The sequence below is a fragment of the Pleurodeles waltl genome, chromosome 1_2 (genome assembly GCF_031143425.1).
Source record: "Pleurodeles waltl isolate 20211129_DDA chromosome 1_2, aPleWal1.hap1.20221129, whole genome shotgun sequence".
NCBI classification, from domain to species: Eukaryota; Metazoa; Chordata; class Amphibia; order Caudata; family Salamandridae; genus Pleurodeles; species Pleurodeles waltl.
Genome location: NC_090437.1, coordinates 514,557,851 through 514,582,059, shown reverse-complemented (window position 1 = coordinate 514,582,059; position 24,209 = coordinate 514,557,851). Strand labels below are relative to the sequence as shown.

General features: G+C 42.1%; 1 protein-coding gene across 25 annotated transcripts in view; it reads left to right on the top strand.

The window, feature by feature from the left end:
- The window catches only part of CAMK2D (calcium/calmodulin dependent protein kinase II delta), a 624,934-nt gene extending 602,617 nt beyond the window's left edge, over positions 1-22,317 (top strand). For 21 of the 25 annotated variants that reach the window (XM_069242054.1, XM_069242030.1, XM_069242039.1 and 18 more), the window contains 3 exons: positions 4,368-4,462; positions 13,678-13,906; positions 20,376-22,317. In XM_069242054.1, coding sequence (XP_069098155.1) covers positions 4,368-4,462; positions 13,678-13,906; positions 20,376-20,379 — 328 coding nt within the window. In that variant the 3' untranslated portion in view covers positions 20,380-22,317. Of the gene's footprint in view, positions 1-4,367; positions 4,463-13,677; positions 13,911-20,375 lie in introns of those variants that run through there. The other 4 variants (XM_069242069.1, XM_069242073.1, XM_069242061.1 and 1 more) reach the window with 1 other exon arrangement.
- Positions 22,318-24,209: the final 1,892 nt, after the last annotated feature.

The window sequence follows — 24,209 nt, the reverse complement described above, 5'->3', positions numbered from 1 at the left end:
GGCGGATTTACGTTTGTTTATATGCCTGACTGGGATTGTAGAGATGCAGCTCAGCTTACTCAACAACACCATCTTTATCCTTAGGAAAAAATTATTAATGTATGTTTGTGGTGGGGGTGCACATGACTTTGTGAGAAAGGAGATTGCATTCAGTGAGCTGGAGCTACTCCAGCAAGGGTTGAGCACTTAAGGTTTAATGATCATGGGTGACTGGGCCAGTTAATGGCCAGTCTGCTACTGCATGTATATGTGTTTCAGTGTTGGTCGTCTACTCCCTTCAGTGAGTCTTTATATGCCATGATTGTTCCTGAAACAGATATTCACACCTAGCAGATATAAATTAGCCCGCACAGCAATTCATAGAGAAGAACTGAATGAGTGCTTTAAAGTCTGTATAAGGGCCAGACAGTCTGCCTGAATTTTCATTCACACATCTTAGCTATTTTGTAAAAGGCTTATACTATATTTAATATCAGGCATATCTGCCATTTATAATGCTCCAGCAAAACTTTATGAGGGAGAAAAACTATGTTAAAAACCTAGTGTGGCCGTTGTGGATGTGCCAACCATAAGAAGATATTCCTTGTCATGCAATAACAATTTAAAAAAGGATTCTCAAGTGTATATATCTTCATTTTATCCTCACAGATCATAAGACAGCTTGCACATAGCTCAGTGAATAAATCTGGATGCAGGCTGTTGGTTACTTGTTAATGCTTCCTTCCCTGTGGTGCTCAAATGGCACAGGTTCTATTCAAAGACCTGGCTTTTTTCCAAATTAAATACTTTGCATGTTCCTGTGTGAACGTTTATGGTCTCATCTTAGTGTTGCGGTTTCCAGTCACAATATCAGGGAACACTCTCCACTCTCTTCTGTTTGGTCCCTGGCCATGTTGTTTTCTGCTGGAAGCCATGTCCCTAGTTCTATATCCTGATTTACTTTTCCTCCTCACCCCTTTTGGTCCCTCATGCATGCTGTTTGACTAGAAGCACCCAGTAGCCAATCAGCCTTTTGAAGGATCACTAAATATATCTGGGTATCATGAGACGCTATAGAACATGGAACTACTAAACACAAGTGGAGGAATACAGAAGTTGAAAAATAACTTTTTGGTGAATCTTCGAAATATGTATAACACAATGGTCTATTCAATTTATTTTAGTCCTTTTTTTTATCTGCCCAGCATACAGGTCTAATGTGTTTTTGATTATGATCCTATGCATGAAAGCTATTTGGCTTTCTATTGGCAGATGTCTCTTGTAGCAACATGGTGATTGTGTGTACATAGTATGTATGTGTGTGTGTCTGTGCGCATATGTATATATATATATATATATAATCACTTAAAAAAACAAAGGTTACAGGGACGTTATAGATAGGCTCACATTTTAATTGTACAAAACCATAGATATTCACCTGTTATAGTCAGAGTTTTCTCAAGTAACTATAACTCGTGCCCTAAGGTAACTATAACTTGTGCCCCCACCATGCACAATTATCTGATCAGTAATATTACTGTAGATGTTATAGTGACATTATCAATGATGTTATCAAAGATGTCATGCATGCTTTAGTTTGTGGGGTAATTTGCAGGTCATGGCGACGGCACAAATTAGTTACCTTAGGACACTAGCTGTAGTTACTTGAGGTAACTCTAACTATAACAGGTACATTTCAGAGCTTTGGTAAGTTTAAAATGTGAGCCTAACTAGTCCGCTGTCAGAAAGCGGGCTGTTTGCCTTTGCTTAGTGGGGGCTGTCAGCTCCCACCAGCAAAAGCAAACAACTATGTCTCCGGTGTGGGCCCCAGCCTTTGGGGGGTGGTGGTCCTCAAGGCCATAATTGGCTCCTTGTGGGGGGCTGCATGGCCCCACTCCAACGAGCATTGCCCCGGGTTTGTGGTGGTACCTGGGACTCCGTTTTCTTTGTTGAGTCTATTTTGGGTTTGTGCACAGGTGATATGAATCACAAATAAGGTTTTACATTTTTAGATCTGTCGTCCTGCTGAGAAAGCTAATCAACGAGCAGCGAATGAGGCTATTATCCAGACCTACGCACTTGGGATTTATGCCAAGTGTATTTTTGACAGTAGCAGAATTCATGTGATTCGAATACAATATTGGGATCTGTTTTTATTTTTCCAAAATGTGGTACCTCGAAAGTGAGTTGAAAAAGTATTCAGAATATAGAAAAATATTTTTTTAAACAAATATTTATCAATATATTTTTTTTTTGTGGGACCTGCTACTCTGGCGTCCTGAGTGTGCATTTGTACTGTTTTGCTTGGATTTATAAAACCCGTCTGCTCTGCCGGTGAACACACCACCCCTCTACAGGCCGCTCGAACCCGCGGAAGGAGTGCTTTTTGTATTGTATGTTGGTGGTCACCATAGGAAAAGTGTTTTTTGTTTTGCCAATAACTTTGACGCCATTTGATGAATCTCAACACTAGTATGTCACTCACTTCAGCTGCTGTCTTGAACGTTTTAGGGTGATTCATCAAGCGGAGATGGGAAAAGGGAGGGGGCATCCCAAAATGCATTTACCCCATGCAACTTCTCATAGGGATTTTAGACAGGACTGCAGCCCGAACCACTGGATGAAATTGCACCAAATTTGCCAGAAAGCTAGCTCTTAAAGCGTGCATTTTGTAATTTGGTGTAAATCTGTTCAGTAGTTTTGGAGATACTAAAGGATATAGAAATAATAGATATCTAGGGAGGCTGATCCACTGCGGGAGATCCGCGGATCCTCGCACTAAAGCAAGGCACTGTTTGGCAATGTGAGAGAAGTTGTGCCTGCCATTTTGTTTATCGGCTCGGTGTGGGGGGAATAATAAAGTGAAAAATGGAATAACGGTTCAGGATAGATGTATCATGAGCCCATAGAACAGATGGAGAGGTCCGTGAAGAACGCCTCATGGACATAAAATTGCCCACATTTTTTATTTGGGCTGTTCCGCAGATCCACTGCAGGGCTCAGCATGACCCCACAGTGTAAATTCAGGATAGAACCATGGATCCAGAGCCCAGTGGTAAAAAAGTTACACACACTCACCCAACCATGCGGGTGGTGGCCTGCAGGCCCTGGCTGTAGGTCGTGCATTGCGTGTGGTTGGCAGCACTTGGGGGGGGGGGGGGAGAGGGTGGAGTGGTTGGGCGCAGGGCCAGGCCGCAGACCAGGCCCTGCAGTCAAACCCCTGCCGCACACAGCTCTGGATGCATGCAGGGGGTTGGGCGTAAGGCCTGGCCAAGTAACTATAACTCATACCCTAAGGTAGCTATAACCCAGCCCTTGCAATGCACAGCTAATTACCCTTGATGTCATCTTCTATGGCATCATTGATGATATCACTGCAACATTTGCAAAACAATTATTGATGAGAAAACTGCCTGGCAGGGGAGCAAGCTATGGTTACTTGAAATAACTATAACAGCTGAAGTTTTATGGTTTTGTGCGTGTACATTCAGAACCTAACTATAACGTTGCTGTAACCTTAGAGAGAGAGAGAGAAACCCCAAAACAGTGTGATCCCCTATAGACCGGAAATCATCTATACATATATGTCCAACTATTATGCTCTGATTTATATTTGTCCATATATTTGTGCAAGGACAAAAGGGATTTGCCCTTGCATCAGTGCAATTTGCTGCATGAAATACATTTAAGTGATCTATCCTAGTGAGGATAGAAAGCCCGAGGAAGGTAGAGCATGCACAATCTAGTATGCTAGTATCCCCCCATGGACAATAGTTGTACCTAGTGTGGATACCCCACCACATGCTTTCCTATGGGTCTACAAGCGACCCCTGTTTTGTTTGCTTCAGTCCGCTATTTGGTAACAATTTTCAAAGTGCTGGGAATGTGTCATTAGGGTGAGTTCCTATCCTCCCCATGTAACTAGCAACTGTTGGAAGAGGCATTTAGATATGTTCTTCCTACAGATGCCTCTGCCGTTGCACAAGGTAGGAACTGTGCGACTGACCTACTATATTCCAGAAGTGTTTCTAAAAATATGGCTTAAGTGTGCAGGCAAGGAAGTCTGCACAGAAATCTATGGCACAAGATTCTTAAGGCCATCTCTATGTATGGATTGGTATTACCTCTAGACGGAGCCCATATCTATCCGTATGGGCTTAAGGTTAGCATCCCTTGGACCACCCACCTGTAATCCAACTTGTTTGAGCTAAGCGGTTAGACAGATTTTAGGTAACCAATGCCTTGGTTTGGGTTCACATTTAAGACATATTTCAATATTTTAAAGGTAAATGCACTGTGTCTGTAATACACAATAAGATTGGACTGTTGTGTTGGCAAAAAAAGAATGTCCTTGATTCATTGGGTATTTTTGTCTTTTCTGTCTGCAGAAAGATCTGTGACCCCGGACTGACTTCTTTCGAGCCTGAAGCTTTGGGTAATTTAGTAGAAGGAATGGACTTTCACAGATTCTACTTTGAAAACGGTAGGTACTAACAATCTAGACTGCCTCAATACCAACCGGATGAGAATGGGCCTGGCCTTATTGCAGTTTGCCAGTCGATGAAGCCTAAGCACCCAGAACAAATTGTCCGATATAATGAAATCAGAGGCAAACAGTGGGAACCGAGAGCATGTAAAGATCTTTAGAGACTGTGCATATGTTCATATGTATTACTACTATAAAATACAGATCTCTTATTTAAACCTTGAATTAGGGGGAAGAAAAAAAACTGTCTTTAAGAAAAACAGAAGTGAAACCAGTTAGCAGGAGTTATGGTGGCTGAAGGGAAATAGTTTTCTTGGGGACAGACTTCGGCTTCGGAACCAGGGAATATTTTAGCCACGTCAACAAAGTTTACATGCGGGGAGTTTCCATTATTTACTGTTGTGCCCCTCTAAACTTTCTTTTTTTCTGGATAGTTCACAGGAAAAAAAGTTTATAAGAGCTACCATATGTACTGCTTTTGTGGTCACTTTTCCAGTTAATTGGTGCAGGTTTCCTCCACGTTTTGTGTAGTGCGTACAACACAAATTTAGAGGCTGGATTGGAGATCTCTCTGAGATGCCCACAGACAGCTGCTATATAACCTTTTTTTATTTTTGGAACATTTCTTAATTGCACTAACCGAAACATGCCATTGCAAGCGAACAATGCTAAAAAAAATAGTTCCATAACATACACAAGTACACGGAAACACAATATAAAGCCATTGCAATTCTCATAGTTTCCTGTTTGGATCATGTGAATCGATATGATTTATACTGCCAGACACTGTCACTTAGAACAGTAGGTAGGGTATTTGCAACTGCTCACACTTGGAGGGTTCTTCATGATCTACCATGCCATCTAACCCACAGAAATTGTGAGGAACCGGAACTTACGTAGCATTCTGGTACATGGCATTTGATGTCAGTCGTCCATCTATTTGTTGCCATGTTGTCATCTCTCCCAGCTCAGGTTGAACCACCTCTTGTGCTTCTCTCGTTCAACATGATGGAGGAGAGGTGTGTGTATCACGGCTTCTTTGAAATCAGTGATAGTTTTCTGGGCATCATTGCTATTAGTTTTGGATTTGATTTGGCATACTAGTTCATAGTATGTAGCACTTGATCAGAAGGAAGTTAATAATTAAAAATAGACTTGTATTGTGATATTCATCATGTATAATACAAAACTGTATAAATAGTGGAGAGTATGATTCAAATGTGCCATTCATCAGCGGCAGCTGGTTATGTTAGTCTTAGTTGTTTTTTGTTTGTTTTCATTATCCTTCTGTCAGGCTTAGTGTTAGAAAGGGTTCCGTGCAAAGCATAGTAGTTTGATTATGTGGAATATTGGTGTCTTTTAGGAGCAGCAGGGGTATTTCTGGTGTGCCCCTTGAGTTTTTTTTTTTAATTCGAGATAAGACTGTTGTCTTGTAGCGTAGCGTATTTAGTATCTTTTGGTAAAATAATTTTAGAATTTGTTGAGGGTTCTTAGGAATTAGTGCTTGCTTCTCTGAAGTCTTGCAAACATTTCTTACTTCTGTTTGTCATGTTTTTTGGGTGAGACTGATCTCGAACGTTAATTACTCAATCGCTTCTAGTATTAGCCCCCGATAGTCGAGCAGAATAATGACAAAAGCTTTTTACCATTCCACACAAAGCTAGGTCGGCGTGGATGGTGCTGTGCTAATCATATGCTTAAAAAGTTTGCTAAAAAAAAGACATTTGAGGTGTGCAAACTTGGAGTGTCTGTGGTGTTGTAGTGTGTTCTACTTAAAGGAGCTGCTCTATACCTAAAACTTGAGAACTATTAAGGGATCCATGCTTTTTGTGCATAGATAGCTAGCTACAGAGCGAGAATTATAATTTAACATTAAAATACTTTTCCTAAATACATAGATTGTGTGGCAAGCTCACTCACTTTATATTCTGATTTAGAACACCTATTTAAAGGGCTACTTTGTAATAATTGTGTGCAATTGGAAAGTGGTTAAAATAAAGTGTGTTAACATTTTAAATTAAAAAGGTTAGGGATCGTGTAGTTTTAAACTGAGGAACATGTGATGCCATAGCAGACCATTCGAACAACGGTAGAGCGCTGAATGAGGCATATGAGGAACATTGTCCTTTGTCATTTTCATGCTGAAAATCCAGGTTAGCAAATTTAATGTGTCAGTCTACCAGGGTGCATGAAATAATGAAAGTGGTGAAACCTGGAGCAGAGCACACTCTTTGAAGAAAAAAAAAACTCTTTTTCCATGAACTAAGCAAATGTTGCAGATCACTAAACGTAGTCAACACAATTCATAATCTGTTCGTGTTTCGACACGGATCTAGCTTCCATTTCGGTTACTTGATTTTCCAGCTGCTGAGCTAGAGGTTGCTTTAGATAATCTAGCTGAAGAATAAAGTACCTGAACTGTATTTTTGAGACCATGTAAGGGACTGAGCTGAGATCATTGCAGAAAGTTATAGTAAATGAAATGAGGACTATTTGCGGCACAACATAAAGAAATCTGTATTGAACTAGCAAACTTCAAAGTAGATAAGGCAAAGAGCTCACATGAAATGCAACCTAAAACAATGAAGGGCAGAGAAGGCATACTGATGACTCTACTCTTGCAGAAGAAAGGCATTAACTCAACATGAAGTCTTGTAGCCACACACCAACAAATAAAGGCTCTTGACTTTAAGACCCTGCAACTACAACACACGTTGTGCACATTATTTGGAAATGGCAGGCATGTTTCAAACCTCTATGCAAGGGGGCTAGCAGGCAACTGCATGTGAATCAGCTAAACTAAGTGGTAGCATAATTTCTGATATCAATGATGATGCACTGCTTGAATCCACTGAGGCATTAACATGTCAGTGACAATGCATGTGGGCGTAAAGGTGTGTAGAGAGATTCAGGTGAGGCATGTACACTGTGTAGGACATGCCTTGAGTAGACGAAATGGCAAAGTACGGTAGAAGAGTTTTGGGGAAATACCGAGTCTCCATTTGCTTCTTGATTTTTCTTCTATGGGCATTCTTCTGTAACCTATATAAAGGAGACTTGATTCCCTCATTTTATCTCCAAGCAAATACGTTTCATGGGGACTTTAGTGGCTTGCTTTGTGGTTGAGTCGTAGATAATTTGTCCACATTTAATTCTGAAACAAAATGTCCAGTAAAGTCTTAAACACAACAGAATTGGTGGACGCATGTGTTGACAAAATGAATGGAGCATGAATTAGGACTGAAGGGTACTTCATACAGTGACATACTAAACATAAATATAGATATTTATTGAACAATATATATTTTTTTGAAATATAGCGGCAGATGTTTTTTTAATCAGTGAGCCGCTGACTTATTTTTAAGGGTTTTTTTGAAAAATAATTGCAAATTGTAGCAACAGTCTGGTTTGAAGTACCAGCAGCACTTCAGGCAAAGTTGGGCATTAGTCACACAGCGTTCGTGCTTTGTGAGAGGGGGGTATTGGTGCCCTGGGGTGGAAGAGGCTGCTGTAGAAGTCTGCCACAATGGCTTCCTTACTATTCCCTTTCCATGCCTGGTGGATGCAGCTGTGCTGGCTTGATCTCTTGCCTACATTCATAAATAGTAAACGTTTGTCCAGCTCACAAAGTCCAAGCAGTTCCAAACATTTAGAGTCAATATTACAAAATGTTTCTTGCCTGACACTGTTGTTCAGTTCAGTGGAACCCAAAACCCACCCCAATACTCTGGCTTCCTCGTGACTGGCAATCGTCCTGTAGTGTCTGCGTGCACTGGATTTTGTTCTTTTGCAGAACAAGACATACAATACAGTGGATGGCCAGAGAGCCATCTTCTTTGTGTAGGTGTTTTGCAATAGCCATGCCATTTGCAACAGTTTTATTTGTTGACGTAGCTCACCTCTCAGCCGATAGGCTGACGTGCTGGAACTGCCTTAGCACGCAGATTGTTTACACCAGGAATCGTTCCTCCTCCATTTAAGAGGGTGTGACAAAGAGTGCTCCCCATGCTCCCAGTGTTCTATGAATCCGCTGCCGGTCGCTTGTTCATGATAACAGCTTATTCACCCAAGTGAGGTCTCCGCAGTTAGTCATTGCTTTACATTCGTCAAGCCTGCAGTTATTAAATTTAAATAATATTTTCTTCTAAATCATTTTACGGTAACAAAAGTGAGCAGAAGCGGGTGTATTTCATCCTTGTTGTGTATTGCCTCCCTTCTCAATACAAGACTTAGCTCCCGATTCAGTCATGTTCATTGCCAGTGTTGTTTGCACTGGTCTAGCCTACACATTAAATGGCTTTAAAATATTCTGCCTGAAAGAGTCTTCCGACTTGGCTGCGGGCACAAATCTGAAAAAAATATTTAGGGTTTAGTTTGAAAAAGCCGAATATAATAAAATCTGAAGTAATTCCATAAATGATGATTCCAATTATTTTACATGTAATGCAGTCTCTCATAATCATTTGGTTAGCTGACAGCAGGCACTCCAATCACCAGTATCCTTTGACAGTCGCAGAGCTAGTTATTATGGTAGAGCATTTGGAGTTCTAAACACCAGTCTTGGTAACGTACCCTTTTGTTGCAGTTTCTTTTGTTATCACTGCATTATTAAAGGTATATGCACTTCATTCCTGCTGCAATATTATGAACTAGTATTCAGGATAGTAAAGTTCGCAGATAGTGTATATGTGGCAATTACAGACTACCAGTTTCATCCATTTTGAAATGAAGAATACATGACTGCATTTTGGCAGCCATTTATATTGAATTTATGTATGCATTCATGTGCAGTTTTATATACTACATACATTACCCAAGAGTGACAAGGAACATTACGTCGGGAACAATACACAAGAGATGTTTGGAGGTCATATTCAGGAGTTTCAAAAGTAGACAAAAATGCGGTTTCAGAGAATTAACACCACAAGATAGTACATTTTCAGATCCTCATTGCAATCTACCAGGTATAAGTCACAACCTAAGACCAAATGACTGTGTATAAATGATCTGGGAGGCTAGTAGTTTCTATTTGGACTTTGTGGCCTGCATTGTCCACTTTGAGGTTCTTCGGGGATACCGTCGTAGCTGTAGATGTTTCATCTCCTCTTTGAATATCTCAAAAAGGGATTTAAACCATGGTGGTTCTTGCAGAAAGCTAACTCTGGTGATTAATGCTTCTGCTTAAGAGAGATGAGTTTTTTCCAGTGGCAGTTTTGACTCATAACATAGTGGAGAAGGTTAATATGCCTGCTCACAGAACTGTATTTTATGTGGATTACACAGTTAGTTACTGCGTTTGTCACAAAGATTCCTTCGTTACTTGCAGTTCATAAATTACAATCCTAATATACCACAGCAACCTATGAACCGTCGTCAAAGAGATGCATGCAGACTGCATAGTATAGGTTAGAATGTTATGTTTTCCCCAGTCTTTCTTTAGCCTAATATTGCTAAAAACGGCTCATTTAGGTAACAAGGTTAGCTAATAAGAATTTATTAAGAATGCCAACCTCAACCACTGTGGTACGTTTTAAATCCTGAGTCGGTGCTTTTCTAGACCAAACACTTTCAAATATACTGCTTACTAGTATGGGTGGCCTGTGACTCCTCCACCTAATCTTCGTTCTATGTACCATTTCATGTAGGCTGATTTACACTTGTATGTTTCATTGTCTTTGTATAGTGTGTGTGATGTAAAGTGCTCTGACAAACGACACTGGTATGAGCATCACTAGAAATAAAATTTAATGCATGAGAGCGAGAGGGGCTGTGTAGAGATGAGTGTCACTGAATCTGTGAAGGAGATGGAAATTCATAGAGGGGTGCCAAAAGAGATTGTTATACAGGTGCCACCATTGCTTCAGGAGGCTCTGCCTGTAGAACATGTCCTGGCTGAAAGCCATTGTTTACTGTGACTCTTGCAAGCCATACAGAGCATAGTCACTGACTGGAGGCAGCATAGTGGGTAGACTATCTGAAACAGAATAGTGCAGTCTTGAAACACACATTTTAAACTCACTCCAGTGTCATTCTGTACTGCAGAGAGCTAGGTTTTGGTGTGGTTACAATATATAGTAGGCATCTTTGAAAAATACTAAAAAACACTGCAATTCAAGTTAAGACCTAATTTGTAATGATTAGCCCAATTTGTGTTACTCTTGTAGCCAAATCTATTCAGCTTTTTAGTTTTCTTATATTGCACACTTGTGCCACAGCTTAGTAGGATTCGTCACATGAGACTCAATAATGCGTACCATACGACAGGGAATAACTGTAGCGCAGTAGTTTGAGTCAGTTAGCAGTAAAGAGGATTAGTTCAATAACTGGAGAAACGTGAGACTTAGGCAAAGTTGTTTTCTCACATGAGGTAAGGAGTTATAGATGGTGGAGATGGCCCTGCAGAAGGGCTGTTTATGGCGTAGTTTGCTGTGAAACATTTAAATGGAGCAGCAGTGAAATTCAACTCAATGTGTTTCAGTAATATTTCATGGCATTTTTTACGACTGAAACATATTTCCATAGTACACATTTCTTGGGTATCTAGTTGGGACATTGTTAATGTGAAGACTTGTAGGAAACCTTTTTCTGCGTAGTCACCTCTGACCACCTTCTTCTGTGCCCTACATTTTCACTTCCTTTAGAACTCTATGCACTTTACCCCAGCTAATCAATAGTAGAGTGCCTTTGTGCCCCCCTTTAAACATGATTGAATTAATACACTCCTGATTGGTACATTTAACTTGCCTATAAGTCTGTGGTAAAACAATGTATTAGAAGACTTGGAAGCAGGATGCTGCTAGTGGACTGCTGCACTTATGGTGCCATCCACAATAGTGGCAGTGCAAACATGGCTTCAGATCTACCACTGTTCCCTAACAGTAACAATGTGAAACTTGCATTGCAATCTGTCAAAATAAACCCTTTTTAATAAGTCAGCCCTGGAAGCCTCATTGCCCAGAAGGCAGGGTGCATGGTATTTAAAGGTATGACACGTATAAGTGTAACATTACTATGCCCTTGTAGTAACTAACATCCAAAATCTATTTTTACTCTCTCAGGCCTAGCTGTCCTATTTGGAAAACCAGAGTACATATTAAAATACTAATACTGTATCTTGGGAAAGGAACCAGCCAGAAGAAAAAAAATCAGCAACCTTTTTTCATAGTAATTAAAACTCCAATTCAGTGGTGGAGTTGGATTTTCAATAAATATTAAGGAAAAGTAACTTTTTGAAACTTCCCCTTTACCTACCTGAACAATCAGAAGGCTAATTACCATAAGCATCTGTGCTAGCTCTCAGCCACTAGTTAGCCTTGAATCGATGTGACTAGGTGTCAAATGCCTTCCAGTAGCAAACAATAGACTGACCTGAGTGAGCAGAGATTACTCTTCTGAACTCCCCACAATATGGCAGTGGGCGCTGTCTACATCCTGTCTTACATTACAGTGTTAAACACTGCTTGAGTGTGAAATCCTGCTTGACAGGTATGCTGGGTTTACATCTAAACCTTGTTGCACGTTTGAAAGGGGTGACTGGAAGCTGACAAGACAGATCTTGTGGTTCCATTGTCAGGTTGCTGCAGGATCCTACTTTTGTCCTACCAGACTTATGTCTCTGGGTTTGTTGATGGTACAGTGGCTTCCTCGAACTGCAGCTTAGTTGGATATGGGAGGACACTAGGATTACCATTGTGCCCTCTCCACACACACCTAGCCCTTGGAGTACAAGTTAAGTCTGGTTGAAGACCTTCAGCAGCTTGCAAATGTGCAGAGGAAGTAAATGTGGCCCCGGGAACCTTTATCCCATTGGTTAAGGCTTAACTGGGGGCGATTCCCAGTTGTATGGGATTTCATAGAAAAACACCTCCATGGAAAGCATTACTGAAAAACCAATTAATCTAAACTGTTTTCATGGAAATTTTCAAAATGAATGGTATTAACCATTTCATTAAAAAAACAATTTATAGAATGTCTTTTAATCAAAATTGGCGTTTGTGTGTCTATTTTTTATGATATTCATTCAATGGTTGCGGACCTTACTTTCAGGAATAGTTTTTCAGAGGTATTTGTTTCAGTGCTTTACTTTAGGGAACATTATTTTAGATTTATATATTTGTTGCTAGACAATTACTTCAGATGCTTTTGAATTGCTGACCCCTCGCCACCCCTTACTCCGTACAGCCCCTTATCACGTTGAGGGTTCACCCTGACAGAGGTTGAGAATGTTCGTTGAGGTGGATAGTCACCCACCACAAATATAAATCCCTTTTTGTTTTATTTTTTATACGAGACATGCAAGGGGCATCCAAGGTATCAAACTGAAGAATGTTTTGCACCCAGTAGAATGACAAATTTTACATCTGGTTTCATGTTGTCTGCAAAGTTACACATTGCTTTGGTCTATCCTTATTGGGGAAGGATTGTTATGAATATGCCGTTCTGTGGTAAATCACAATATGTGTGCTTGTAAAGTGCATGTTTATCCCTAAGGAGATCTTTGGGTGCTGTTGAGACATAGCCCAGACTGTGTTATGAAGAGTGCACTGCCCAGTTCTGTGGCACAGCCCATCTCTAAAGGAATGCATAGAGCACATATTTAGTCCGTGCTTCCTACTACAGTTGATACCATGACCTGGGGTAGAACATTCGTGAAGGACAGATTGGCTGTTAAAGCAGCTGGTACATCTTTTACCTTGCAGGTGGAAGAGAGCTGCCTTTCAAAGGGGGGCAGATCTCCTTGTAGGTGGGTACAGTGAGTGACTGCATCTGCCTGCAGTTTAGCATCTGGTGGTGAACTCCCCCTTGAGTTTGCACCAGTACACATATAGAACCAGAGCCATTTCTACAACAGAATGGACTGTGCAAGCTAGTGCTTCCCCTTCTATAATACCAGAGTCCACTGGGCGCACAGATAGCATGTGTACTCTCCTAGTGTGACCAGACGGTATTTACCCTATGTCCCCAGATGTTTATTCATTTGTTTACCTTTGCTCAAATGCAACTTGTTTTTAATGACTGGTCCCTTGGTCTCTCACCCTTCACCGTGATTTTGCACGTGTCTGTCTGGGTTGATGGTATTACTATGGTATAATAAACATCAAGTTCTCAATGGTCTTCTTTTCTCATGGACACGACCTCACTTTGATTGCCCTGAACTGAAATTTTCATTTTTGCTAATCTTACTTTATTTAACTTTTTTTTTTTTTTTGCAGCGCTGTCCAAAAGCAATAAACCAATCCACACTATCATTCTAAACCCTCATGTCCATCTCATTGGAGAAGATGCTGCCTGTATTGCATACATTCGCCTCACTCAGTACATGGATGGCTGTAGCATGCCAAAGACGATGCAATCGGAGGAGACTCGCGTTTGGCACCGCCGAGATGGCAAATGGCAGAATGTGCACTTTCATCGTTCAGGGTCACCTACAGTACCAATTAAGTAAGTAACACATTCAAAAAATGTTAAACGAATTAGGTGCTACATATATGTCGTATGTAGACACTGTCCTTTCCTAATTATTTCATTATTTGGACACTTGGATTGTTTGCAGGGGCTGCTGTCCCTGTTTTTCCCTGTGACCCGAGATGTTACCCTAGATTCCTTTCCTTTCACAGTAGCCCAGTCAGTTGTTTATTAGTCCATTATCTGTTGAATTCCTTTAGTTGTAGAAGACCTATTTTCACTATCCAAGTTACTAGGACCAAATATAGTGATTGATAAAATATTCAGCACATAGAAGTGTGACGTATGGTTGGAAAGCCAAAGGAAGGTGTCTGTCGTTATCAGGAGAGCAGACTTCGCTGTCAACTGCTTGTGAGGGTTTGGTTAGTATGAAACTTTACAAAGAGGAAGTGCGGATCGTATGCTAATTAGCAGGGACAGTTTAAACTTCTTAACCTTACACACCATCTGAAGCTGAATGAGTTAGAGCCTTCCTGCAAAACTAACACAATGCTGCCTTAATAAGTTTGGCAGTGTAAAATATTGAAATCGCCCCTGCCTGTGACATGCTGACATTACTAGTCAATATTGGCTACTTCAAATTTAACACAGACCAGTGTTGGTAGCCAAGCTTTTCCCTAGTCACGGTATTACAGCCTGCAGAGTCCAGGCAGGTAGTCAGGCAGTCAGATGCAACAAGGTTGATAGTATTTTAATTTCCTTTTGGGTATCCGTGCTTAATGTGTAAAATAAGTGTTGGTGTCTCTTAGAAATGGGGACTCTAGTTGGCAGTGGTATGCACCCTGTCCAACTAGGGACCCTCACTCTAGTGAGGGTAAGAGACTCACAAAGCTAAGACAACCCCTGCTCACCCCCTTGGTAGCTTGGTTCAAGCAGTCAGGCTTATCTCAGAGACAATGTGTAAAGTATTTGTACGTACACACACAATAGCACAGAGAAAACACCACAAAAGTACTCCACACCAGTTTAGAAAAATAGCCAATATTTATCTGAGTTAAACAAGACCAAAACAACAAAACTCCAACATATACAAGTAAATATACACATTTTCTAAAATTAAATCTTAGTATAGAGCTTAGAAACCCAATAGTTCCAACTGGGGCTATCACGGAGTCTTGACGTAGTCGTTTCCAACAGTCTGATGCCACTGAGGGAGTGCGGGCCGGTCACAGAATCACAGTCCCCAGGTACCCAGTACCTTGAAAAATGATGAGGAAGCAGACGTGCACGGAGTCAGGGAGATGAGGCGTCCCTAGAGCCAGTGTGACGTCTGTCCCTTACTGCCACCGGGGAGGTGACACGTTGGTTCCTTACTGATACGCAGGGGAGGTGAGGCATCGGTTCCTTATGGTTGCAGGGAAGCTGGCACGGTATCGGTGGCAAGATGTTGGTTCCTTACAACGAGGTGGGGTCAATGAATCCAGCAGCTCAAGATGTGAGGTGTCAAATTTGCAGTGTCTTGAACACACCACAGGTGCTGTGGCGAAGTCGGGGACACTGCACTTGGGACTCCCGCTGAGGCACTCGGCGGGGACCACAGCTGCAGTGCAGGCAGCGGCATGGAGGCGTCAGCGGCATCAGTTCCAAAGTTGGTCTGAGTCAACAGCAGCACCGGTTTCAAAGTTGATCTGGAGTTGATGTGCTTTAGTTTCTTCTTGGTTGCACAAGAGCTCACTTCCAGGGGCCCATGAACTGGATTTGGCCCCACTTGGCAAGTCAGAGCTCTCAGCCAGAGAGCCTAGGTGCTAGCAGGTGAAGTCTATACTGTCCCTGAGACCTCTTAACAGAAGACAAGCTTAGTTCAAGCCCTTAGAGAAGGGATGTAGAAAGCCAAGCCAAGTCCAGTCCTTTCATTCCCAGGACAGAAGCAGCAAGCAGCAGGCCAGCACAGCAAAGCAGCAGGCAGAGTAGCAGTCCCTCCTACAGCATCCAGCTCTTCTTCCTGGCTGAATGTCCTCATCCAGAAGTGCTCTATCTATGTGGTGTAAGAGGTTCAGTACTTATACCCATTTCTGTATTTGTAGTAGGTTAGCTTCAAAGAGAAGTCATTGTAGTGCAAAAGACTGTCTTTCCCTGCCCTGGCCCCAAACACTCCAGAAGGTTGGGGACTGCTTTGTGTGAGGACAGGCACAGCCATATTCAGGTGCAAGTGTCCGCTCCTCCCACCACTCTAGCTCAGGTAGACCCATCAGCCTGGTGATGGGCCATCAGGATATGCAGGGCACACCTCAGCTCCCTTTGTGTGACTGTCGAGAATGAATACACACACAGCCCAACTGTCATCCTGACCCAGACGTACATTCAGCAGACAGGCAGAGGCACAGAATGGTTAAGCAAGAAAATGCCCACTTTCTAAAAGTGTTGTTTTTGAAATAACAATTCAAAAACCAACTTCACCAAAAGATGTATTTTTAAATTGTGAGTTTAGAGACCCTAAATTCCTTATCCCTATCTGCTCACAATGGAAAATTACACGTAAAAGATATTTCAGGGTACTCTCCTTGTTACTCAATGGGAGAGATGGGCCTTGCAATATTGAAAACGCGTTTAGCAGTGTTTCTCTATAAGGACATGCAAAACACACCAGTATATGTCCTGCCTTTTAAATACACTGCACATTGTCCATGGGGCTGCCTTGGGCTACTTTAGGGGTAACTTACATGTATTTAAAAGAGAAGGTTTGTGCCTGGCAAGTGGGCGTACTTGCCAAGTCAACAAGGCAGTGTAAAATTGCACACACAGGCACTGCGGTGGCAGGCCTGAGACATGTTTGCAGGGCTGCTCTTGTGGGTGGCACAATCAGTGCTGCAGGCCCACTAGTAGCATTTGATTTACAGGCCCTGGGCACACCTGGTGCACTATACTAGGGACTTACTAGTAAATGTAATATGCTAATCATGGATAAAACAATCACCAGTACATTTTAGATGGACAGCACATGCACTTTAGCACCTGTTAGCAGTGTTAACAAGTGCCCAGAGTCCTACAGCCAACCAAAACAAGTGAGGAAAAAATATGTGGAAGAAGGCAAAAGGTTTGGTGGTAACCCTGCAAAAAGAGGCAGTTCCAACCCAACTGCCTTCAAGCCTAAAGCCAGGTTAGACCAATCAGTACCTTAATGGACTTCCCTGCTTAGGCGATAGAACATGGACCCTGGCCTGCAACAGCAGGGGTGCGTTCCATTTCTAAGCCTTTCTGAACCCAGTAGGATTCCTCTATTCATAATCTCAGGACCCACTATGCTAACCCATGGGGAATCCTTCTCCCCACCTGTGCAGGACCTAGCCTTACTTTGCTCACATGTCCCAGTAGGCAGACATTACTACCATGGCCAACATAGTGGTGTGGTCCATTCCATCCTCTGGGTGTGACTGCTGTCCCCAGCACAAGGGCAACTCTGTCCACAAGGTCAGCAACCCACAGTGGCCACTGCCAGCTGTTAATAATGAGAGCCAAGCCTCACCCTCCATGGCTCTCTAAACTCTCTGGTTTATCATAAAGGGGCGCGGTAGCCCCAGGTGACTGGCATCCTTTATCCACTCTCCCTCCTACCAGTTCAGGGATGGTATCCAGTCTGGTTGTCCAGGCCAGAGTCTGTACCCTTAGGTCAGACTGGAGTCAGGGGTAAGTCCGCCCATCCCCCTTTCTTCCCTTCTTGAGGCTCTGTACCCTCTGTACCCTCCTTTTGGGAGTGGTAGCCCCAGAATCCAGACATGTCAGGGTGCTTGTGGTAGCCGTCCTGAACAATTCTCCCACCAGTTCAAGAGTGCTATCCTGCAACTGGCCCCCCAAACCCAGGGTCTGTACCCTTAGGCTGAGTATGTGTCTGTCAAACCCTGACTTCCATGGTAGGACTACACCCCCAAGGGAGGCACATTCCTCATGTGTTTTATGAGAGTCTGCACGGCACAGGTCTCCAGACACCTGCCCACCTGACAGAGCATCAAACCCTTCCAGGCCAAATGAGGTGTCACAAGGGTCATTCCTGGGGTTCTCTGACAGATGATCAGACAGTCCCCGACCCACTGGTCCTCCCACTGGGACTGTCCCCCCCACCTCACCCCTCCATCTGGGCTTCTGCACCCTCCTCTCCAGAGTGGTGCTGCCTCACACCAGAACTTGTAGGACACTTGTGACAACTGCACCCCCCTCCCCCCCCCCCCACCACCACCACCACCAACAACTTCTCCTGACACTGTTGTAATCCCCTCAGTGGATGGGCCTCTGGTACATATCCGGTCCCCATGCAAGTGCCCCCTCTGAGAGCAACCCATGCACTGGGGCTCTCCTACTCCTGGAAAGGATGTGAGGGTGTGAGGACAAGCACAGCCCTATTCAGGTGCAGGTGTCAGCTCCTCCCACTACTCTAGCTCAGGGAGACCCATTAGCCTGGTGATGGTTCATCAGAATATGCAGGTCACACCTCAGCTCCCTATGTGTGATTGTCTAGAGTGAATACACAAACAGCTCAACTGTCATCCTGACCCAGATGGTTATTCAGCAGACAGGCAGATACACAGAATGGTTAAGCAAGATAATGCCCACTTTCTAAAAGTTGTATTTTCGAAATTAATATTCAAAAACCAACTTCAGCAAAATATGTATTTTAAATTTGTGAGTTCAGACACCCCAAACTTCATATCTCTGTCTGCTCCCAATGGGAAATTACACTGAAAAGATATTTCAAGGCAACCCCAATGTTACCCTAAGGGAGAGATAGGTCTTGCAGTAGTGAAAACAGAATATAGCAGTATTTCACTAGCCAGGACATGTAAAGCACACTAGTACATGTCCTCCTACCTTTTAAATACACGTCACCTTGAACCTGGGGCTGCCTTGGGCCTACTTTAGGATGACTTAGGTTTGGGCCTGGCAAGTGGGTGCACTTGCCAGGATAAAACTGCACACACACACAGGCACTGCAATGTTAGGCCTGAGACGTATTTGCAGGGCCACTCATGTGGTTGGCACAATCAGTGCTGCAGGCCCACTAGGAGCTTTTGACTTACAGGCCCTGGGCTCACCTGGTGCACTACAATAGGGACTTACTAGCAAACCAAATATGCCAATCATGGATAAACCAAACAGCATTACATTTTAGACAGAGAGCATATGCACTTTAGCACTGGTTAGCAGTGATAAAGTGCTTAAAGTCCTACAGCCAACCAAAGCAAGTCAGAAAAAATAAGAGCAAGAAGGCAACATGTTTGGTGATAACCATGCAAAAAGGGCCAGGTCCAGCAGTGTCCAAATTATTTTTCTCAGAAGCCTGCAGCCTGCTCTGATTAGTGTTGAGGTTGTCGAACACCAATGACGCCTGGTGTTTATTCCACCTCATGCCTCTTTCTTCCACCACCAGACACTTGCTGTCTTTTTAATTCACTCTTGCATGTTCATTTTCATCCCTGCTTTTTCTCCCTTTGACTCTGTTTCTCTCTCTCTCTCTCTCTCCCTCTCTCCCTCTCTCCCTCTCTCCCTCTCTCCCTCCCCTGTGCAAAGTCAGAAGAGGAAAACTAAGTGCTGGTCCTCAAAAACGAGTGGTGTGCCTCACCTACAGCCACTGGCTCAAATTAAGCACTGCAGACAACGCGACAGAACTTGTTTTAAGTTGAGAACCTTGACCCACATTTCCTGTAAAAACAATCCTAGTTTGGAAAGTTGGAATTATACTTGATATTTTCTCCCCCATACATCAACCTAAGGATTTAAAAAGCACAACCTGAATTTCAAGGTAGAATTGATCCTAAGACTTAGTGCCATTTCACACTTACTAGATTCATGGGTTTCAATCAAAACCTCCTACAGTTACGCCTTGGGGCTGGTACTTATAGCAGTCTTTTTCTCACCTGGAAATCCAGACTGAACCTGGAGCCTATGCTTCAGAGTAGAGACGCTGCTAATGGTACCACATTCCTCCCTTATTTAGCACGAACATATGTGGGATCCTCACTGACGAATATAGAGAAAAGAGTGGAATAATACAGCTGAGACGTTCGCCCAACCTGTTGCTCTCTGGACCTAGTAGGGTCCAAGTAGCAGATACCATGGCCCTTACGTCTCACATACATGTCCTATTATCTTGCTGAGAAACAATTTAAACCCTGGGTCTGGTATACATTTTTCCCAAAAATCTGCTTTTGTGGAACTGAGGTTTCCATATTTTGTCAATTTCCCATAATGTAGTTTTGTCAGCCTTCTCCATTATAGGAAATCATCGAATTGAGCTACTATTTGGCCTCTGTAGTGACACTAGTGACCTTCACCTTAGCTCTGGGCATCTGAGAGGTTCTCACACTTCCTCTTAGAGTTAATTCCCTTCGTTGAGGTCCCTTCATGCTCTGGGTAGCATAACAGCGTTGTTATAAGATGATCAACATTTCTGCTTGTCAGGTTGGTGTTAAGCAGAGCAGTTGCTTTACCTGCATTTCTTTCTATTATCTTTCAGCTAAAAACAAGTGCCACTTCCGCACCCTCCGCACTCAAGGCAGCTGGATGGGCAAGGGAGGCTGTCCTCCTTCAGCAGGTTTTCCTGAGCAGTGCATGACTTTCCGAAGGCTCCCCCTGTAACATTCATGCTGCTTCATTGTGGACTTCAGGCTGTACATTTATTCATACTTGAGCAAAAGGGTCGTGGGAATACGTTAATAATTGTTAAGAAACTATGTCAAAGCATCTACGTTAACCTTTCACATCCATGCACTACTTCTGTAACTTTTCTGTGTGTAAGACAAGGTTTGGAAAACTTGGCAAGCCACAGTACCGTTTTCTCCCTGGTACTTTCAGATTTGTTTTCTTTCTTAGTCTTCTGGTGTTATTTTGTGGGCCTTTCTTTGTATGAATTTGCTGAGCATGAGAATGCATTTCAATTCATCACTTACAGCTTGGTTACTTCTGTGTACACTTAATACAGTATACATCCTATCTGGACAAACTCTCAGAGCACTGATATATTGACCTAGTAACAGATGAGAACATGTTATAGCTCAAACTGAGCCAACTAAGAGAGTCAATTCCAAATACTGGCTTGCTATGTTTACACTAACCTTCCATTCAGTGGACCTGCTGGCAAAACTGTCTGTGAACTGTCCATGAACATATCCAGAGCTGGTCCCAGGTCATCAAACATGTTAAAATGTATGTCCAGGTAAACAAATTAGGGGCTAACAAGTGTTTGTTACTTGTGGTGATTGGTAGCAGGTAGATGGGGAGACTTGAGAGGGCGGGTGAGCCATAAGGGAAATGGGTACAATTTATAATGGCATTCAGGGTGTACAGTCATTTTATCTTTTAAAATGGCTCTCGTTTTAGTTTTTTGTGTTTAATATGAGCAGAACACTGGCAAATGTTTATTAATGTTTGCCATATAATGAGCCTTGGAAAGTTTACGCTTAGGGTATGTGTACTGTATGAAGTGGGTGACAGTGTTTGGCACAGCCATCTTCAAGTCACGCGTGTTTTGCCATGGATGGCTCTGGTCGTATGCTTTTACCTATAGCATCTATACACAACATCGAATGTTAACTCAAAATAAAATATTGTAACTTCACAGCGTGTTTTTTATATCTCAATAGACCTACTGCATACAGAGTCTGCAGGGAATGCTTTCGATGTCTGTTTTATATTAATACTTGGTGAACTGGACTATTTTTGCTTCTTGAGGAAAATCCTATTTTTTTTCTAGTTACTGTTCTTCGACCGACGAGGCTAACAGTGTACTGCATTACTATATCGTGCATGATATATCTCAGTCTGTGATATTTTTGTGTGTTTGATTCTCGGCGACCTGCGGTCGTTTTTACTGGGAAATCAACTAGAGGGAGTCGGACGGGGTGAATATGAATTTGTATTATTTCAACTTGGTGTGTATAAGCGGTTCTTTACCACTTTCGATGTTGTTAGCAAGTGGATGTAAATGGATTCAAGCTATCACAGTACAATATAAGACAATTTAAAGAATATATAACTACATATTAATAATCCACTCTACCCATGTGTTGTCATGTTAACCTGCCAATGAAACATGTGAAAATGTAATAGCCTCCCATTCGTTTACAGTATGTCCTTTTTGATATATTTTAATTATTAACAACTATTGTAGTATCTGTGCATTTTAAACAATTGTGTGTAGGGAAATGGAGGATTTTTTTTTTTTATTCTTGATATCGCATGAAGTGTTGAAGTATTACTGGCGACCAAGTTTGTCTTCCACACTAATATGTGAGGCGGAATGCGTCACCAACCGTCACCTCCATAGTTAGATTTTCCTATTACCTGCCAATTTTCGGATGCTGCGGTTTATCACGGGACACAATGTACATAGTCCTTGCCATAATAATTCATGACTGATTGATATATTTAAGGATAAATAAAAATGTGTTTTCAGCTGATATTTGAAGTTTGGACATTTTCTGATATTGAGTGACGAATGAATGAACTAAATCACATTCACTCATAACCCAACATTCACTGACACCTCCATTTACCAACCAGAGATGAGTCTTTGTGAATTGTATTGTGAAATCTTCTCCATAGAATACTCAACACTCGCTTGTGAGTCCATCAAAAGAGACTTATAAGTGGAGAAAAGGCAGCAGTTATCAGGTAGTGAGAGTTGATCAGGGGATGGTGGGAGGAAGAAGACAAAATACAAATGATTCTGTTACTCATCTCTGTCCATTGTAATCAGAGGTCCACCAACAGACGTAGAGGAGGCCACTCTTGTTTTTTCCTTTCGTATCCAAGCCTACTTAGATTCAATATTTTTTCAAACATTCCCTTTTCCTGTAAGTAAATGAGTGGGTCTTTCAAGAGTTGAGGTTATCAAGAGGGCTGCTGTCACAGTATACCTCATCCTGTAGCCCACTTAATAAGACCTTATAGGAAACATCGATAGGTCTGACTTTTTCTTGGCCAAGTTACTTAAGGAAGAGAACTTGCAAAAGGATATGGCAGCCTTACAAGCTGAATATAAAGATTACGAGATTAATTCACAGCAGCTGAACAGTTCAGTTTCCACCCTATACACAGAATTGACTCCAGTGATAGATAACCTAAACTAAGTACTGCCTATTGGGTCTCTCCACCTCAGATCAGGACTGGTGATCAATCTTCCTCTGAAATAGGTTGTACACAGGTGAGGGAATGGCACTAAATCTCATTTAAGTATATTTCATACAATATCACATCCAGTAGATCTACCTACTACTAAATTGTGAGGTATGTATAATTACTACTTTAAAATAGTAAACATATTCTTAACTTACAATGTGATTGTACATAAATGCAGTGAATGCAATGTAACACTAGGACAGTGTTAACGTCTTTGATCTGGGAAAATTCCATTTGCGCCAGTGCAGTGAACATAGAGGCTCATTCGACCGTCAAAGGACTTTTCTGTGTCTGCTTACAGTGGGTTGATATTTAGTGGCATTATCCAAAAAGCAGTGCATATTAAGTCCAGTGAATCTGTGAGGAGTGAGTCCAGACTGATCACGGCGAGTGAGCTTTGAATGACTCCATTGTGACAGTTAACAAGGGCTTTTGCGTGAATTTCTTTTTCAATGTTCATTAATGAAATGAGTCAATACGAGGTGCATTCACATGTGGGTTTGCCCAAGTTATTAGTAAGCAGTATTGATCCTAGTCTCAGATAGAGTTAGGCTACCCTCCTCCCCCGTGCTATTAAACATATGTGGTGCCTTCCTTCCTCCATAATGTGAAATATCAGTCATTAATTCAGCCTTCATCAATATACATTCTATCATGGCTCCCTGACATCTGAACTCAACTGCTGTAGACTTGGCTCCTTCATAAACTCTTTTATATCTGTTTGTCCCTTCACTGTCTAGTAAGTGTTATAGAGGCCACAATAGTGTTAAGCAAAATATTATACAATTGCTGCATGTCCCATCACTAATCACTAGTTGGCCATTCCCATCTAACACCATCTTTATAAATCTGTTGTTTTTACCCTGCACTTGCCAAGCCATGCAATCAACATATATGCCTTATTAAAAAAATTACAACCTTTTTAGAGTATGCCGTGTGCTCAGCCGTCATTACCAACTAGTGTGCTCTTTTTTTCCCCCTTTTTGCTAGTGTGATACATTCAGTAGGTAAAATTGTAATCCCACCGAACTGTTTTTAAAGTCAACAAGGCTTCTAGCATCTCTGCTGCTTTTTAGGGCAAAGTCTACCAGACAGTCCAGCTTTCTGATTTTCTAATGATATCTTAGAGACATTCAGAAGGTGGAATTGGAATGCATTATGCCTCTTGCGT